This window comes from Pristiophorus japonicus, chromosome 4, assembly GCF_044704955.1.
Source record: "Pristiophorus japonicus isolate sPriJap1 chromosome 4, sPriJap1.hap1, whole genome shotgun sequence".
Taxonomy (NCBI): domain Eukaryota; kingdom Metazoa; phylum Chordata; class Chondrichthyes; family Pristiophoridae; genus Pristiophorus; species Pristiophorus japonicus.
This window is the reverse complement of record NC_091980.1, coordinates 168,611,283-168,631,549: the sequence shown is the minus strand read 5'-3', so window position 1 is coordinate 168,631,549 and position 20,267 is coordinate 168,611,283. Positions and strand designations below refer to the sequence as shown.

At 47.5% G+C, this 20,267-nt stretch overlaps 1 protein-coding gene across 3 annotated transcripts in view; it reads left to right on the top strand.

The window, feature by feature from the left end:
• tyro3 (TYRO3 protein tyrosine kinase) overlaps positions 1-20,267 on the top strand; it is a 163,099-nt gene that overhangs the window by 113,749 nt on the left and 29,083 nt on the right. For all 3 annotated transcript variants that reach the window (XM_070877400.1, XM_070877398.1, XM_070877401.1), the window contains exons 9-11: positions 3,827-3,968; positions 16,682-16,808; positions 17,162-17,262. In XM_070877400.1, the coding sequence (XP_070733501.1) occupies positions 3,827-3,968; positions 16,682-16,808; positions 17,162-17,262 (370 nt within the window). The remainder of the gene's footprint in view (positions 1-3,826; positions 3,969-16,681; positions 16,809-17,161; positions 17,263-20,267) is intronic.

The window sequence follows — 20,267 nt, the reverse complement described above, 5'->3', positions numbered from 1 at the left end:
ATTACAATACTCGACACCTGTTTGTGTTGTCCAACCCTCGCCATCTCTCCGTCCTCCTTGCATATCACTATACCTCAATTACCAACTAGCTCCAAACAACCTCTATATTTCCCTGACCAATACTCTCAACCAATGATCCCCCTAATTTTCTTTTTGGATGCACGTCCCCTTTAAGGGGCTGCACGTCCCTTTTGCAGTTTCGATTATGCGCGAACTTTAACATTGGAAAAGCCAGTCCGTGGCTGCGCGGGACCGGCATTGAGCTGAGCGTTGCATTCTTAGTGGGAGCGTTGATCGTGAGCCCTCACTTCCTCAACCCACTTGATTGACAACAACAACAACTTGTATTTATATAGCGCCTTTGAATGTAGCGAAACGTCCCAAAGCGCTTCACAGGAGTATTATAACATTTAAAACATGACACTGGGCCGTTTCAGTAGAAATTAGTGCAAAAGCTTGGTCAAAGAGGTATGTTTTAAGGAGAAACTTGAAGGAGGAAAGAGAGGTTTAGGCAGGGAGTTCCAGAGCTTGGAGCCCAGGCAACAGAAGGCACGGCCACCAATGGTTGATCGATTATAATCAGGAATGCTCAAGAGGGCAGAATTAGAGGAGCGCAGACATCTCGGGGGGGTTGTGGGGCTGGAGGAGATTACAGAGATAGATAAACCCATATCTCTACAAACCACATTCTCTCAATACTTTAAGGAGAGCTGCAATAAATCCCCTTCCTTAGAAAAACCCATCTTGTCTGATTTACCGTGACCAATCCCAATCCCACAGTAATCTGTGAGAAGGTCCATGTTTGCTCTATATCTCCCACGTGCTTCCTGTCACACTGACGGTCACAAGGCTGATCCCAAGTGCCAGAGCTCCAGTTTATGAGGGATGAGTGAAGAAACTAGGGGCTGGATTTTCGTTGTGATTGTGCCTCTGTTGCAGCCCCGGAGGAGCGGTAATGGGTGTGGAAACGCTTACCGCGCAGGCGGCTACCGGGACATTTGGTGCCGGTTTTGCAGCGGTGCTGAGCTGTACTGCCCGGGAGCATCGCGCCGACGTGCAATGTCCCCGGTTTGGACGGCGGTGTGAAATTTGGCTGGTAGCGCCACCCGTAGCGCCCCCTAGTGGGACCGCCTGGGAAAGTGGGCAGCCCGAGCTGTCCCGGCGGTGGTGAGGGAAGATTACCTGAGGTAAATGTGATTGTTTTATTTTGGTTTTCTTTTTGCGATTTATCTTTATTTGGGGTCAGTAATATATTGGGAATGTTTTTTGTGTTTTGTGTCCCGATATTTTTTTTCCCAGGCAGACCTCTCTCAGAGTGCTCCAAGGCCGACTCTTGAGCAACGGATGTTCAATTGGTCAGCCGGCCTAGCGCCCTAAGAGCGGTGTGGAACGTCTCCCTTAGCCCCCCGCCCAGACTCAGGGCCCCGCTGGTGAATTTTGTGGGTGCCGACGCAGAGAAATTTCCCGGCCGCAAAAATTACCGCCCCGCCCCCATTCGCGCCCGAAAAAGCCTCCATCCGAAAATCCATCCCTTGAGCTTTTAACCTTGAAAGTGAGATATCTCACAGATATGGAAATAAAATAAATGCAGCAGTTTACTTCAGAGCAGCAAATGGCATGAATAGGACAAAGGAGTCACAGATTCAGGCTGGCCAGAGGCGGATCTAGGACTGATGTCCTCCTCACACAGACAGAACATAAGAAATAGGAACAGGAGTAGACCATTTGGCCCCTCGAGTCTGCTCCACCACTCAACAAAATCATGGCTGATCGGATCTTGGGCTCAACTCCACTTCCCTACCCGCTCCCCATAACCCTTGACTCCACCTTAAATATATTCAATGACCCAGCCTCCACAGCTCTCTGGGGCAGAGAATTCCAAAGTTTCACGACCCTCTGAGAGAAGAAATTCCTCCTCATCTCCGTTTTAAATGGGCGACCCCTTACTCTGAGACTATATCCCCTAGTTCTAGATTCCCCCACGAGGGGAAACATCCTCTCTGCATCTACCCTGTCAAGCCCCTTCAGAATCTTATAAGGATAATATATGGAAAGGTTGCCCCTCCCCTCTATTAGAATGAGCCAACTCATGGGAATTGTCAATCTGTCGAGGATTCTGGCCTCCCGCTGGGATATAAAACTGCTCCTTAGATCGGCCCAGTCTGAGGAGATGAAAGTTTCCCCTGTGAGCTGGCTGCAGTGAATGGAGTCTGAAACAGTCTCCATCCAGTTCCTTGTCTGAGTGGGTGGACAACATAAACTTGCCCATAATTTGGCATTGATTAAAAGTAAATTGCTAGCCTCCTCGGAGAGCTAATTAGAGACGGTTGCTTTGGCAGTACATCCTCTCATTCATTCATTAGTAGCATTTCTCTGAGGGTGGGGTGGAGTTGCAATGTTTGGATAAATTAAAGGGCCCATAACGTGCACGGTACCTGATCTGGGAATGGTTTGAGGAGATAGTATAGTCAGAGCCTCCCTCTGCATTTATTGTGTGCTGAGCCTGACCTGGAAGTGCTGGAGAGAACAGTTGTAAAGCTGGTCCAGTCTGCGCTATCTCTGACCAGTGTGTGCTTGAGGTGACGGCAGATTTAGAAGGAGCCCTAACTCTGAATCGAACCCCTCCAAATTCAGACCTTGGAGCATTTGATTGAGCACAAAACTACCCCCATTCTCCCATTTTAAACTAAACCTGTACCATTTCCAATTTAGCCCTCATTTGGTGCATGTCCTTCCATCACTAATCTCCATTCCGATTCAATCCATATGTAACACCCACCCTCCCTTCACTATTCTCCATGTTTAACAACAACAACTTGTATTTATATAGCACCCTTAATGTAGTAAGACGTCCCAAGGCGCTTCACAGGAGTATTATGAGATAAAAAATTTGACACTGAGCCACATAAGTAGAAATTAGCGCAGGTACCGAAAGCTTGGTCAAAGAGGTAGGTTTTAAGGAGGGTCTTGAAGGAGGAAAGAGAGGTAGCGAGGCGGAGAAGTTTAGACAGGGAGTTTCAGAGCTTGGGGCCCAGGCAACAGAAGGCACGGCCACCGATGGTTGAGTGATTATAATCAGGGATGCTCAGGAGGGCAGAATTAGAGGAGTGCAGACATCTCGGTGTTTGTGGGGTTGAAGGTGATTGCAGAGATAGGGAGGGACGAGGCCATGGAGGGATTTGAAAATAAGGATGAGAATTTTGAGGTGTTGCTTAACCGAGAGCCAACCTTCCGTCACTATTCTCCATTATAATCCAGTCCACGTTTTACACCCAGCTTCCCATCAGTAATCTGCGGCGTCCAATAATATTTGAGATTAAAAACACAAACTACCTGTGCTTGAAATCCACAGGGCCATCAGCAAAATAAAAGCCCACCAATTCTGAAGGTGCAAATTTACTATCCCACCATTCAGATCGAATGTCCCATTCCAAACATGAACGACCTTCCCTCTGACACATGCTGGACAAACATGATGTGTACTTCCAGCTCTTGCTGTTTCTGTCTCCAATACGGCCTCCATTAAACAATTTGCCTGTGGCAGGAGAACACAGAGAAGCTGAGTTAATGTTAGCATAGACCAGGAACAAGAGACCCTTTGAGAACTGAAAAGGCAGCAGAGCTTTGTGAATAATACTGATACAGTCTGCAAGGCGACTGCAAAATGCTTGGAGCTGGCCAGTCATGTGAGGCATTGTAGTGATGAGATCATTAAACTCTTAGCAGGACATTGTGTTTCGCTTGTGTTTACAAAGTTGGTGTGTTTACAAAGGGTGTGATTGCATCTTTGTGGTGGTATAATGAGAGGCTTTGTGCTGCTTTGCAGGAGATCACAGTCGATGTGGGAACCCAAGTTGTCCTGCAACCCTTCGATCCCTCTGAGAAGCATTCTCTTCGTGTGTGCGCGCGGACTGCAAGCGGCAGGGGCCCGTGGACTGCACCGGTGAACCCGTTAGCTCAGGAACCAGGTGATTGAGTCTTCTCTCTCAGGGTTGGATGAGCCCGCAAGCTGATGTCTCACACTGCAACTACTTGGCATTTAATGTGCTCACAAAGACCGACTGGTTAGAACTTGTCACCAAGGAGTTAATGTTTAGTTTCTCATTCCTCCACACATCACCCAGTACAGAAGGAGGCCATTTGGCCCATCGTGCCTGTGCCGGCTCTTTGAAAGAGCTATCCAATTAGTTTCACTCTTTCCCCACTGTAATGTATCTGCTTCATGGGTTCTTTGCTTAAGAATTCATAGCAACACATTGCTATTAAGAACTAGTTGGTTTATTAGCAAAGGTTTAACAATCACACTACACATTACCAGTTCATCCACTGGGCTCATAACCACCTGCCTCATCATGGATCCCCCGAACCCAACTGGCCGGGGTTTTATTGAGTCTTGTGAACATCACGTGACTGGCTAAGCCACTCTCAACTCAACAGCTCTACCAACCTGTGAGCATACTGACCGGTGCATACATTACACTCATAGCCCTGCAAATCTTTCATTTTAAGTATGTCTCCAATTCGCTTTTAAAAGTTACGACTGAATCTGCTTCCACCACCCTGTCGGGCAGTGCATTCCGGGTCATAGCAACTCACTGCGTAAAAATTATTCTCCTCATCTCCCCCTCTGGTTCTTTTGCCAATTACATTAACTCTGCGTCCTCTGATAACCGACACTCCTGCCAGTGGAAACAGTTTTCTGAGTTTCTCCGCATAACTGAAGTCCCTCATCCCTGATATTATTCTAGTAAATCTCCTCTGCACCCTCTCCAAGGCCTTACATCCTTCCTAAAGTGCGGTGCCCAGAATTGGACACAATTCGCCAATGATTTATTAAGGTTCAGTATAACATCTTTACTTTTGTATTCTTTTATCGCTTCCCCTCCTCTTCTGAAGGTGGAGTTGGGGTACCGGTCTATGCTTACCTGCAGCCCTATGGTACCTGAAGTAAGTGACCACTCTGTGTGAGCACGAACAAGTATAATAGGCTATTCCCCCATGGGATACATTGCTGTTCTGTCAATCTGGTCCTAGCTTTATGTCCATGCACACAGAGACTTTGCAGCATGGGGTGGGGTGGGGTGGTGAGGGTAGGGCAGGGTGACAGTGGTCGGTGCAGAGTGGTCACGAGCACAGCCTGTCTGATATATTTCCACCCCGGCCCCACAGTCTAGGCACATAGAGCTATTGGAGCGCTATAATGCTGCTTTCACTGGCACAGCAGACTGGGAATCAAACGTGGGTCCTTCCTAATCTGTAGGCCTCAGTACTACAATTATCCACTGGACCAAGCGGGAGGAATTGGCTTGGTTTGCGCCTCGCGTTAGCACCTGCAGGGGGTGGTAACAGGTGCTAAGGAGTTACCAACCGGGCACGGCGAATTCACTGACATGCACGAACTTCCCTGGCGGTTTTGCGTTGGCGCTAACACTCACCGCCTCATTCTCTTGCGCCCCGTAGATTGTGACAACATCTGGTGCGCAGTGCCCCCTTACCGCCCCGAAGGTAAAATGACCACCTCGATCTCTTGCGCCCCCTGCAGCATCGCCAGGGCATCAACAACGACAGCTGCAGGAGGCGTGGTCACCTCGGCTGGCCGCTTGGGGAGAGATACTTAAAGGCAGCAGTGGTTAGGCAGGGCAAAATTTATTTATCTCCCCATTCTGGTTCCTCCTGATGTCTTTTGGCCCGCGATTTCACAGTCCTGCACTCTCAGAGAGAGCTTGGGGCTGCTATGTGTGTAGCGCAGGTGCTCTTCCCCTCACCAGACACAGCCTGAGGATTCAATCAACGCAGCACTGGCCCTTCCCTTTAAGGGAGGGAAGGAATCCGTAAAACCGGCACTGCTGCCCCCAACGTTGCTCAGCGCTCTGCTGCTACTGCCCCTCTCTCTCACTTTAGCGCTCTAAGGGAAGTGATAGCGCTTGCTTTAGCGCTCCACCTCCCCCTTGGAGCACTAAAGCGGAAATTTCCGTAGAATCAAATCTTTACTGCCCAGCGATACTTTTGCGCATCCTGAAAAATTATCGCCCCTGATGGGACGCTAGGCAATTTCTAGCCTCAAGTCCCTTACTTCTCAAACGTTTAATGATGTTTGCTGTGGAATAATCGGAAGTATTTTCATCTAAATACTTACTTGCAGCTAGGTGCGTTAATAGCTATATTACACCAGGACATAACACTCCTAATTGTGAGTTACAGGCTGGAATCTAATCGAGGGGTTCAGGGGTTTTTATATAGAATAATGGATACCCGGGAGTGAGTTACATGCTGGAATCTAATCGAGGGGTTCAGGGGTTTATATATAGAATAATGGATACCCGAGAGTGAGTTACAGGCTGGAATCTAATCGAGGGGTTCAGGGGTTTATATATAGAATAATGGATACCCGAGAGTGAGTTACAGGCTGGAATCTAATCGAGGGGTTCAGGGGTTTATATATAGAATAATGGATACCTGGGAGTGAGTTACAGGCTGGAATCTAATCGAGGGGTTCAGGGGTTTATATATAGAATAAAATGGATACCCGAGAGTGAGTTACAGACTGGAATCTAATCGAGGGGTTCGGGGGTTTATATATAGAATAATGGATACCCGAGAGTGAGTTACAGGCTGGAATCTAATCGAGGGGTTCAGGGGTTTATATATAGAATAATGGATACCTGGGAGTGAGTTACAGGCTGGAATCTAATCGAGGGGTTCAAGGGTTTATATATAGAATAATGGATACCTGGGAGTGAGTTACAGGCTGGAATCTAATCGAGGGGTTCAGGGGTTTATGTATAGAATAATGGATACCTGGGAGTGAGTTACAGGCTGGAATCTAATCGAGGGGTTCAGGGGTTTATATATAGAATAATTGATACCCGGGAGTGAGTTACAGGCTGGAATCTAATCGAGGGGCTCGGATGGTTTATACAGGTGCAACATCCTGAATCCGGACCTCCGAAAAACGGAATTGTCCAAAAACCGGGCATTTTGCGTATAGCTGATGGAGTCGTCCGGAATCCGGAATTATTGTCTGAAAACCGGACATTTTTGAGGCAAAACCCAAAGTCCGGCACGGATTCGGTCAAGGACTCCGGATTTCAGACAATATCAACTCTGAAATCCGGACTCCTCGACTGAATCCGTGACGGATTTTGGGTTTTGATGGATTTCGGACCTCGCCGCTGAAAACCTGACATGGACTCGGTCGAGTATTCTGGATTTCAGACTATTGATTTTCGTGTCTGAAATCCAGAAAAACCCAAAAACTGGAACGGACTCAGTCCCGAGGATTCCAGATTTCGGACGTTGTACCTGAAAAGAATAATGGGTACCCGGGAGTGAGTTAGATTTTAATTGAGCCCAAACTAATGGCTTGAAAGTTTCCCCTCTCTGCTAACTATAAGAGCCTATATCAAATAAATCTGGGGTAATCTCAACCCAGTTCGTAGTAGCAACAGGTTAGCAGAGGGAAACTGGTCCACCATTTGAAAGAAATACTTGCATTTATATAGCGCCTTTTATGCCCCCAGATGTCTAAAAGTTCTTTACAGCCAATGAAGTACTTTTGAAGTGTAGTCACTGTTGTAATGTGGGAAATGCGGCAGCCAATTTGCGCACAGCAAGCTCTCACAAACAGCAATGTGATAATGACCAGATAATCTGTTTTTGTTATGTTATTGAGGGATAATTATTGGCTACAGTGCCATGGGATCTTTTACATCCACCTGACAGAGCAGACGGGGCCATGGTTTAATGTCTCATCCGAAAGACGGCACCTCCGACAGTGCAGTGCTCCCTCAGCACTACACTGGAGTGTCAGCCTGGATTTATGTGCTCAAGTCCCTGGAGTGGGACTTGGACCCACAAACCTTCTGACTCAGAGGCGAGTATGCTACCCACTGAGCCACAGCTGACACTAACTTTGGCATTAACTTGCAATCTTGCTCAGAAAATCTATTGGGGAGAATGAGGAATGGGAATGTGGCGTTCCTGTAGGAGCGAATTGTTCTTTTGGGATGAATTGCTTTGTTGGGCAAAAATTGAGGGAGCTGTGCAATATGGAAATGTTCATCACTAATAATACGTGGATTTTGAAAAAGGGGTGAAGTTCCTAGCACTGACTTTAGGTTGGTGAACAAAAAATGTCCTTTTTGTTATGAGACATGGGTGCCGATGTTTTTAAAGGTCTCTGGGGAAGGGTGTGATATTGTTGAGCTGTGAGGTGAATGCACTTCTGACACTCAGCTTGCACCTTTGCCTTACCATGTAGCGGATGGAGCAGGAACAGCATTTCACCGAGGTGCGATAGACATTTCTCAGCTTCTCACACTTCCGTCAGACTGTTGGCCCTGCATGTGGTCTGAAGTCAGTTGCAGGTCACCTGAAATAGAACCTGGAGGGAGCTTGAGGCATTAATCAAATTCTATTTTACACAGGCAACATGACTCTTATCACTGATGCTCATTGCAACATACCCTTCAACCTGCTGCTCACCATGAATTTCACAGGCCATCTCCCCATCTGTCTTCCTTTTCCCCTCACTGCTCTCTGTTCCCCTTTCTGTCTGTGTGCGTCTCTCTATGTGCGTGTTTCTCCTTTTCTGCATGTCTTTCTCTCTCCCCCTTTCTCTGTCTTTCTCTCCCTCTTTCACTCTGACTTTCTCTCCCTCTTTCTCTGTCTTTCTCTCTCCCTCTTTCTCTGTATCTTTCTCTCTCCCTCTTTCTCTGCCTTTCTCTCTCCCTCTTTCTCTGTGTCTAGCTCTCTCCCTCTTTCTCTGTCTTTCTCTCTCCCCCTTTCTCTGTGTCTTTCTCTCTCCCCTTTCTCTGTGTCTTTCTCTCTCCCCCTTTCTCTGTGTCTTTCTCTCTCCCCCTTTCTCTGTGTCTTTCTCTCTCCCTCTTTCTCTGTGTCTTTCTCTCTCCCTCTTTCTCTGTGTCCAGCTCTCTCCCCCTTTCGCTGTGTCTTTCTCTCTCCCTCTTTCTCTGTCTTTCTCTGTGTCTGTCTTTCTCTCTTTCTCTGTGTCTTTCTCTCTCCCTCTTTCTCTGTGTCTAGCTCTCTCCCTCTTTCTCTGTGTATTTCTCTCTCCCTCTTTCTCTGTGTATTTCTCTCTCCCTCTTTCTCTGTCTTTCTCTCTCCCTCTTTGTCTTTCTCCCTCTTTTTCTGTGTCTTTCTCTCGTCCCCTTTCTCTGTGTCTGCCTTTCTCCCTCTTTCTCTGTGTCTTTCTCTCTCCCTCTTTCTCTGTGTCTTTCTCTCTCCCTCTTTCTCTGTGTCTAGCGCTCTCCCCCTTTCTCTGTGTCTTTCTCCCTCTTTCTCTGTGTCTTTCTCTCTCCCCCTTTCTCTGTGTCTTTCTCCCTCTTTCTCTGTGTCTTTCTCTCTCCCCCTTTCTCTGTGTCTTTCTCCCTCTTTCTCTGTGTCTTTCTCTCTCCCCCTTTCTCTGTGTCTTTCTCCCTCTTTCTCTGTGTCTTTCTCTCTCTCCCTTTCTCTGCATGTGTGTCTATATTGATTTCCCAGTTGTTGCTTTGCTGTTCCTCTTAGAATTAGTCTCCATTGTTTATTTGCTGACTCTGGATCATCTACCTATTTACCCTCTCTCACTCGCGGGAGTAATTTTTGACTTTGCCACTTGGCTGAGCGCTCGTGCCTTACAGAACCCTTGATTTCAATGGGACGAAAATCGGGCATGTTTTCCAACGAGTGAGGAACTTGCCCAGGCAGTGAAGTAGAAAATGATCCCCTCAGTCTCTCTCATCTCTCAGTCACTCTGAATACTCGGTGCTGATTAATGTACCATTTTCCCTTTCTCGTCCTCCCTCGCTGGGCGTTTGACTATCACTCCCTGTCCTTGTGGAATGTGTGTCACGTGGTCCTGCTCCACATTCTCCATGATTGGCGCTGTACTTTTATCGTACTGGAAGACAAGCATCTCTCTGAATTCTCATTGTCAGGTGACTGGCCATTTTAATGGCGGATCCACTGCTTGTGTGTGTGTTGTGTTACATGCCTGCTCCGTGCCTGTGTGTGCTAATCCTGTCACTTTGTGTGCTGCGAACCCCACATGTGTCCAGGTCACCAAATCATCCGTATTGCATGGAAACTGTCTGTTGGTACTTTAATACTGAATGGGCCGTGATGGATCCCTCGTCCTGACTGCTACAGTGGTTGTCAGGATTAGTCATCAGTGATGCAGTTGTGTATTGAACTTCCCCATTAAACTTCTGCTGTCCCAAGGCATCTGTCACCAGAGGAAGCACTAGAGGTACTTGGGCATCCTAAACTGGGGATCGACTGCCAGAGGGGAATTACTGAGAGAGGGGATATTCTGGTACAGGTGATCTACTGCTGGAGGGGATCTACTGCTGGAGGGAAATTACTGAGAGAGGGAATCATCTGGTAGAGGTGATCTATTGGTGGTGGTGATAAGAACATAGGAAATAGGAGCAGGAGTAGGCCCTACGGCCCCTCGAGCCTGCTCCACCATTCAATAAGATCATGGCTGATCATCGACCTCAACTCCACTTTCCCGCCCAATCTCCATATCTCTTGATTCCCCTCGACTTCAAAAATCTATCTATTTCAGCCTTAAATATATTCAGAGACTCAGCCCTCTGGGGCAGAGAATTCCAAAGATTCACAACCCTCTGAGTGAAGAAATTCCTCATCTCTGTCTTAATTGCCCTTCCCCTTATCCTGAGACTGTGCCCCCTGGTTCTAGACACTTCGCCAGTGGAAACAACCTCTCAGCATCTACCCTGTCAATCCCCTTCAGAATCTTGTATGTTTCAATGAGATCACCTCTCATTTTTCTTAACTCCAGAGAGTATAGGCCTATTCTACACAATCTCTCATCATAAGATAGCCCTGCCATCCCAGGACTCAATCTAGTGAATCTCCGTCGCACCACCTCCAAGACAAGTATATCCTTCCTTAGATAAGGAGATCAAAACTGTGCACAGTACTCCAGGTGTGGTCTCACCAAGGCCCTGTACAATTGTAGCAAGACATCCTTGCTCTTTTACTCTAACCCCCTTGCAATAAAGGGCAACATGCCATTTGCCTTCCTTATTGCTTGCTGTACCTGCCTGCTAGCTTTCTGTATTTCTTGCACAAGGACACCCAAATCTCTCTGAAAACCAACATTTAAAAGTTTCTCACTATTTATAAAAATATTCTGTTTTTCTATTCTTCCTACCAAGGTGACTACCCTCACATTTCCCCACATTATACTCCATCTGCTACCTTACTTAGTCTATCTATATCCCTTTGTGTTCTCCTCACAGCTTACTGTCCCACCTAGCTTTGTATCGTCAGCAAACTGGGATACATTACACTCAGTTCCTTCATCTAGGTCATTAATATAGATTGTAAATAGCTGAGGCCCCAGCACTGATCCTTGCAGCAACCCACTAGTTACAGCCTGCCAACCTGAAAAAAACCCTCTGTTTTGTGTCCGTTAACCAATCCTCTATCCATGCTCATATATTATCTCCAATCCCATGATTCCTTATTTGTTTTATAACCTTTATGTGGCACCTTATTGAATGCCTTTTGGAAATCCAAATATACTACATCCACTGGTTCCCCTTTATCCTGCGAGTTACATCCTCAAAAAACTCTAATAAATTTGTCAAACACGATTTCCCTTTCATAAAACCATGTTGACTCTGCCTAATCAAAGTGCCCCGTTACCACTTCCTTAACAATGGATTCCAGCATTTTCCCGACGACTGATATCAGGCTAACTGGCCTGTAGTTCCCTGTTTTCTCTCTCCCTCCTTTCTTGAATAGCGGTGTTACATTTGCTGCCTTCCAATCCGCTGGGACCGTTCTAGAATTTAGGGAATTCTGGAAGATCAAAACTAATGCATCCAATATCTCTGCAGCCTCCTCTTTCAGAACCCTAGGATGTAGGCGACCAGGTCTAGGGAATTTGTCGGCTTTTAGTCCCAATAGTTTCTCCAGTACTTTTTCTCTACTTATATTAATTACATTAAGTTATTAACCTCATTAGACCCTTGGTTCCCCACCATTATAGGTATGCTTTTTGTGTCTTCTACTGTGAAGACAAATACAAAATATTTCTTTAACATTTCTGCCATTTCCTTATTCCCCATAATAATTTCTCCTGCCTCAGCCTCTAAGGGATCAACGTTTACTTTTGCTACTCTCTTCCTTTTTATATCATCATCATCATAGGCAGTCCCTCGAATCGAGGATGACTTGCTTCCACGTCAAAAAGTTCTCAGGTGTTTCAATGATGGACCTAAAATTCCCAGTCCGAACTAAATCTTGAAGGGTGGAAGATGCCTGTGCTTGGATTTTTTTAACGTGTGGTGACCATTGCACACCAGCCACCACACGGGCTTGACAGAGCTAGGTCTTGGTCCAGTGGCAAGGGTTATCCAGGACGACTGGAGACCAGCTCTGCTGCACGGACTTAGTGCGCACGCATATCGCAGTGTGGGCTGGCCCGTGCTGCCCCTGGGCCCTCGGCTCTTCTGGGCCCCGAACTCACGCCACTCCTGGGCTCCGATCACGTCCCTCTACAATCTCTCGCCGCTCCTTTGCCCCGACCTCGCCACTCCTGCTGTACCTGCCCACGCTCCAATCAGCGACCTGGACCTTGATGACATCACTCTTCACTGCCGTTGCTCTCCTGCTCCAACACGTGCTGCTCCCTGGAGAGGTACGTTGCCTCGCTGCTCCCTCCGCTCCCCGGCCTGCTCTGCTGGTGCTCGCAGGCCAGAGGCCGGGCAGACTGCTGGGGGCTCTGTTTTAATATTTCTTCTTTTCCCTTTTTATCAATTTTTTGGTCATCCTTTGCTGGTTTCTGAACCTCTCCCAATCCTCAGGCTTACTAATATTCTTCGCAACATTGTAAGCTTCTACTTTCAATGTAATAGTATCCTTAACTTCTTTAGTTAGCCACAGATGGATCAATTTTCTCGTGTTTCTGTTTCTCAATGGAATGTATTTTTATTGAGAATTATAAAATATTTCTTTAAATGCTAGCCACTGCTTATCTATTGTCATACCTTTTAATCTATTTTTCCAACCTACCTTGGCCAACTCACCATTCATACCTATGCAAGTGACTTTATTTAAGTTTAAGCCTCTAGTTTCCGATTTAGGCAAGTCACTCTCAAACGTAATGTGAAATTCTAGCATATTATGATCACTCTGCCCCAGAGCATCCCAATCTATGATCTACTAGTAGATGTGATCTACTGTCGAAGGATCTACTGCTCGAAGGACATTACTGCTATAGGGGATCTACTACAAGAGCGAAGCTACTGCTAGAGGGAATTTCTGATAGAGGCGTTCTACTGGTAGAGGATTCTATCGCAGAGGATATTGGGCTTCCTCCTGAGACTGGTACTGGACACCTGACCCTGTGTCCAACACTGCTAGAGATACTGTGCACCTGACCCTGTGTCCAACATTGCTAGAGATACTGGACACCTGACCCTGTGTCCAACATTGCTAGAGATACTGGACAGCTGACCCTGTGTCCAACATTACTAGAGATACTGGACACCTGACCCTGTGTCCAACATTGCTAGAGATACTGGACACCTGACCCTATGTCCAACATTGCTAGAGATACTGGACACCTGACCCTGTGTCCAACATTGCTAGAGATACTGGACACCTGACCCTGTGTCCAACATTGCTAGAGATACTGGACACCTGACCCTGTGTCCAACATTGCTAGAGATACTGGACACCTGACCCCGTGTCCAACATTGCTAGAGATACTGGACACCTGACCCAGTGTCCAACACTGCTAGAGATACTGGACACCTGACCCTGTGTCCAACATTGCTAGAGATACTGGACACCTGACCCTATGTCCAACATTGCTAGAGATACTGGACACCTGACACCGTGTCCAACGTTGCTAGAGATACTGGACGCCTGACCCTGTGTCCAACACTGCTAGAGATACTGGACACCTGACCCTATGTCCAACATTGCTAGAGATACTAGACACCTGACCCTGTGTCCAACATTGCTAGAGATACTGGACACCTGACCCTGTGTCCAACATTGCTAGAGATACTGGACACCTGACCCTGTGTCCAACATTGCTAGAGATACTGGACACCTGACCCCGTGTCCAACATTGCTAGAGATACTGGACACCTGACCCAGTGTCCAACACTGCTAGAGATACTGGACACCTGACCCTGTGTCCAACATTGCTAGAGATACTGGACACCTGACCCTATGTCCAACATTGCTAGAGATACTGGACACCTGACACCGTGTCCAACGTTGCTAGAGATACTGGACGCCTGACCCTGTGTCCAACACTGCTAGAGATACTGGACACCTGACCCTGTGTCCAACACTGCTAGAGATACTGGACACCTGACCCTATGTCCAACATTGCTAGAGATACTGGATACCTGACCCTGTGTCCAACATTGCTAGAGATACTGGACACCTGACCCTGTGTCCAACATTGCTAGAGATACTGGACACCTGACCCTGTGTCCAACATTGCTAGAGATACTGGACACCTGACCCTATGTCCAACATTGCGAGAGATACTGGACACCTGACCCTGTGTCCAACATTGCTAGAGATACTGGACACCTGACCCTGTGTCCAACATTGCTAGAGATACTGGACAGCTGACCCTATGTCCAAGATTGCTAGAGATACTGGACACCTGACCCTGTGTCCAACATTGCTAGAGATACTGGACACCTGACCCTGTGTCCAACATTTCTAGAGATACTGGACAGCTGACCCTGTGTCCAACATTACTAGAGATACTGGACACCTGACCCTGTGTCCAACATTGCTAGAGATACTGGACAGCTGACCCTGTGTCCAACATTGCTAGAGATACTGGACACCTGACTCTGTGTCCAACATTGCTAGAGATACTGGACACCTAACCCTATGTCCAACACTGCTCGAGATACTGGACGCCTGACCCTGTGTCCAACATTGCTAGAGATACTGGACAGCTGACCCAGTGTCCAACATTGCTAGAGATACTGGACACCTGACCCTATGTCCAACATTGCTAGAGATACTGGACAGCTGACCCTGTGTTCAACATTGCTAGAGATACTGGACACCTGACCCTATGTCCAACATTGCTAGAGATACTGGACAGCTGACCCTGTGTCCAACATTGCTAGAGATACTGGACAGCTGACCCTATGTCCAACACTGGTAGAGATACTGGACAGCTGACTCTGTGTCCAACATTGCTAGAGATACTGGACAGCTGACCCTGTGTCCAACACTGCTAGAGATACTGGACACCTGACCCTATGTCCAACATTGCTAGAGATACTGGACACCTGACCCTGTGTCCAACATTGCTAGAGATACTGGACAGCTGACCCTATGTCCAACACTGCTAGAGATACTGGACACCGGACCCTATGTCCAACATTGCTAGAGATACTGGACACCTGACCCCGTGTCCAACACTGCTAGAGATACTGAGTGTCCTGACCCTATGTCCAACATTGCTAGAGATACTGGACACCTGACCCTGTGTCCAACATTGCTAGAGATACTGGACACCTGACCCTGTGTCCAACATTGCTAGAGATACTGGACACCTGACCCTGTGTCCAACATTGCTTGAGATACTGGACACCTGACCCTGTGTCCAACATTGCTAGAGATACTGGACACCTGACCCCGTGTCCAACATTGCTAGAGATACTGGACACCTGACCCTGTGTCCAACATTGCTAGAGATACTGGACACCTGACCCTGTGTCCAACATTGCTAGAGATACTGGACACCTGACCCTATGTCCAACACTGCTAGAGATACTGGACACCTGACCCTGTGTCCAACATTGCTAGAGATACTGGACACCTGACCCTGTGTCCAACATTGCTAGAGATACTGGACACCTGACCCGGTGTCCAACATTGCTAGAGATACTGGACACCTGACCCTGTGTCCAACATTGCTAGAGATACTGGACACCTGACCCTGTGTCCAACATTGCTAGTGATACTGGACACCTGACCCTGTGTCCAACATTGCTAGAGATACTGGACACCTGACCCTGTGTCCAACATTGCTAGAGATACTGGGCATCCTGGCCTGGTGCTCTCTGCTCCACTGTATGGTGTTTGCCCGCAGCATTAATTTCCTGTCACTACAAATGTTCTCTTCCCCCCCTGCCCTCCCCTCCGCTAGAAATTGGGTATTGAGAAACATTATGTTGCTACGTGAAGGTTGAATTCAGCAACAATGACATCCTCATCCTCATGCTCATCATCATTATCATTGCTGCTCTTAATTACAGTTTTCGTGATTTAGTTCTTGCGTATTTTCTGGGTCCATATTTAGTTATTCATTTTTTCCTTCATCTCTGTTGTAGGCACCTTCCCAGTTTGAACCCGTCCACCAGTATCAGCCTGTATCTACCAGTAGGGAGTGAACACGAGTGATCAGGGTGATTAGCTACTTTGTTCCCACCCTTTTGAAATGCCTCCCCTGGCATTGTGGCATAGTTGTGGCCCGCACCATATGAGGAAGCACTGGCACAGACTCCTTGCGCTACTGGGCACGATGCAGCACCCTGCCACTCTGCTCATTGTTATATCTGTTGCAATGTCGGCTGTGAGGTGCTGCTCTCCGATGGGGGACTCTGCTTTTACTGCTTGGCTGTGGTTTACGCTATAATTCATTACCTGTTTCTCTTAGGGCCTGGGAAACTAAAGCCTAGGACCTCGTGGGCACCTGTGATAATTGGCATTCTTTGTGCAGCCATAACTCTAATCAGCGTGATGCTTGTAGTGTTCCACATCCGGAGAAAGGAAATGCAGTTTGGGTGAGTGTACATTTGTTGCTCAATATCATTGCTCCACCATTGGTGGCTGTGCCTTCAGCTGCTTAGGCCCTAAAGTCTGGAACTCCCTCCCTAAACCCTTCTGCCTCTCCACCTCTCTTTCCTCCTTTAAGACATACCTCTTTGACCAAACTTTTGATCATCTGTCTCCTAATATGGCTCGGTGTCAAATTTTGTTTGATAATGGCTCCTTTGATGCGTCTTGGGACGTTTTACTATGCTAAACAATACAAGTGTCTCCTCTTTGTAACATTATGGATGTTTTTGTGCACTTTTTGGTGGGACTTTTGTACTGTGGCACCAGCTGCTGATTTATCTGGTCATTCTCTCGACAGAGAAGCCTTTGGTCCTGTTTCCAATGGAATGGGTCCAGTGGTACAGTACAGGGCCGGGAGAGTCTACAACCGCAGAGGAGCGGAGCGCATCGAGGCTACATGTACGTAAGGCCGCTGGTTATTTGATTACTTTATTCAGGTGTAGACATAGATTTGTCTCTGTTTGTAGCCGGTTTGGCAGTGAATCATCCAATCTAGTATTGCAGCACAACTGTAGATAATCCCAAGCCTTGTGATCCTGAGCAAGCATCATTGTAATCCATGTCAAACAGTCTGAAGTTGTAGACAGTCCAAATGTAGATCAGGGTTGCTCTTGGAGACAAACTCTCCTCAGGCTCAGCCTATAATGAGTCTAAGTCCTAAAACAAGTTTGGGAAGTTCTGTTGGAGAGCGAAGCTATCCTGTTCAAAACAGAAATCCAGTGGTTACGTTTATAGCATAGTAACAGGAGTAGGCCATTCAGCCTTTGGTTATGTGTCCAACCAGGTACAGTAGCATAATGGTTATGTCACTGGCCTAGTAATCCAGAGACCTGGATTAATGATCCTGGAGACATGAGTTCCAATCCCGCCATGGCAGCTGGGGAATTTAAATTCAGTTAATAAAAAATCTGGACTAAAAAACTAGTGTCAGTAATGGTGACCATGAAACTACCGGGTTGTTGTAAAAATCCATCTGGTTCACTAATGCCCTTTAGGGAAGGAAGTCTGCTGTCCTTACCCGGTCTGGTCTGGCCTATACGTGACTCCAGACCAATAGCACTGTGGATCACTCTGAAATGGCCGAGAAAGCCTCTCAGTTATATAAGTCAGCTCACCACCACCTTCTCGAGAGCAATTAGTTCATGGCTGATCTGTACCTCAACTGCATTTACCTGTCTTTACACCTAATCCTTACATAACAAAAATCTACAGTCTTGAAAGCTGCAATAGCTCCCTGGCTCCACAGCCTTTGGGAGAAAGAGTTCCAGGTTGCCACTGCACTTTGGGTGAAGAAGTGCTTCCTGATTTCAATGCCCAAACGGCATGTTTTTCCACATTTACCTTATCGAATCCCTTTATCATTTACAACACCTAGATTAAATCACCCCTCAACCCAATGTTCCCTTTAAGCCGGCTCACCGGCTTTTAAATAGGAAAACTCGTGCGTGCACAGTATGTTGAATGGGCCGTGCAGCCCCTTAAAGGGGCCGTGCACCCCTCAAAAAGATTAAAGGGAGCATTGCCTACCACCGTCCAAACTTGAGGGAACACCAAGCCAAGTTTATGCAACCTTTTCTCATAATTCTGGTGAATCTGTGCGCCAATATATCCTCCCTGAGGGGCGGCGCCCACAACTAAACGCAGTGCTCCAGATAGGTGATGTTCAACGCTCGGTAAAAACGAAGCATCACTTCTTCACTTTTATATTCCAGCCCTCTTGCGATAAAGGCCAACATTTCATTTGCAGCTTTGAATGCTTTTTGTACTGCTGCACGAGCTATCAGTGATCTGTGAACGTGGGCACCCAAAGCTGTTTGTTCTTCCACAGCCCCGTGTCTCTCGCCAATATCCTGATTCCTCTTTCTCAGATCCAAGCTGGGTGACCTCACACTTCCCGACATTAAATCCCATCTTCCACAGTTTTGCCCGCTCACTTGGACTATCTATGTCTCTTTTTGTAACTTCCTGTTCCCAACTACATAACTTAGAACTTAGTGGGAGCACTAAGATCCCACGGCTGGATTTTTGGCTTTGCTCATTTCGGGGCGGTAACGGCGGCGGGGCGGTAAAGTTTGCGCCCAGGAACAGTTTGCGCCTCAGTCAGCAGAATTGGGCAGCTGTGCCCTGAGTGTGGGGCGGGGCGCTAAGGGAGGCGTTACACACATCTCAGAGCGCTAGGCCGGCTAAGCAAGCGAAAATCCCGAGCTAAACAGCCGGCCTAGCGCTCTTAGAGAGCCCTGGGGTGGGGGTGGGGGGGGGACCTGGAAAAAAAACAGCGAAAACATTCCCAATAAATAACTCATGCCACCACAACGTAAATCGCAATAAAAAATAAAGCAAAACCAATCACACTTGCTTGAGGTGGGCATTACTTACTTCACTGAGGCCGGTTCAGCTCGGACTGCCCGCTTTCACAGGCGTTCCCACCAGGGGGCGCTCTATGCAACGTTACGGATCGGGCAGCAGCCAAAATTTGAGCCGATGTCGCAACCAGGGGCGTTATGCACTGGCTCGTCTCTCCCGGGCGGTAATGCTCCGCGCCCACGCAAACCCAGCACCGAATATCCTGGCGGGGCGCAGGAAGCTGGCCGGCCGCCCGCCCGGATGTGCTTACCGCCGCCATTGCTGCCCCTTCGGGGAGCTAACAGGGATGGCAGAAGACGCAAAATCCAGCCCCCTGTGCCTGTTGGTTGAGAAAGGATATATTAATGTCTAATCACTGTGGCCTATAGACGTTTAGAACATTGAGTGTCTGTGTGACACAAAGAATTGATTTCATCACATCTTTAATTGTATTTGGAATTGATCTACGGTCTGGAAGTCTATTAAGAGGTGTGCCGTTTCCTGATTGTGGAAGGCCCCGTGACTCTCGGTCTCAATCACTCCCTCATCATCCATATTGCCTTGCCCACCTCCACCGTCCCTACCACTAGTTTCCACACCAGCCAAAAATAGCCTCCCAGCCCCCGCATCATCGGCAACTCCCAACTCCCCCTCCTCTGGTTCGTTCACATCCATGTCCTCGTCTCCACCAGACTCCCCACAATTTCTTCTCATCCCAACCCTTCCCCTGCTACAACAGCCACATTTAGGATCTCAAATATGAAGGAATCTTCACTCTCTTCGCTCTCTTCCCCCTCCAGTTATTATTGGACTCAGCCTGTAAACACCTTTCCAACCCAGCTCCTAACCACTTGGCTACCTTTGACCTCTCTCTCTCTCTCTCTCTCTCTCGCTTTCTTCCTCTTTCCAAAACTGCCATCATTGCCCCTACTTCAAGCCCACCGTTGACCTCTTCACCTCCTCTAACCATTGCCTCGAAACTAATCTTCTCTCTAAGGCTCCCACCCAACTCTGTGTATATCTTTCCAAAGAAACAACAAACGATCTTCCCTATGAATGCC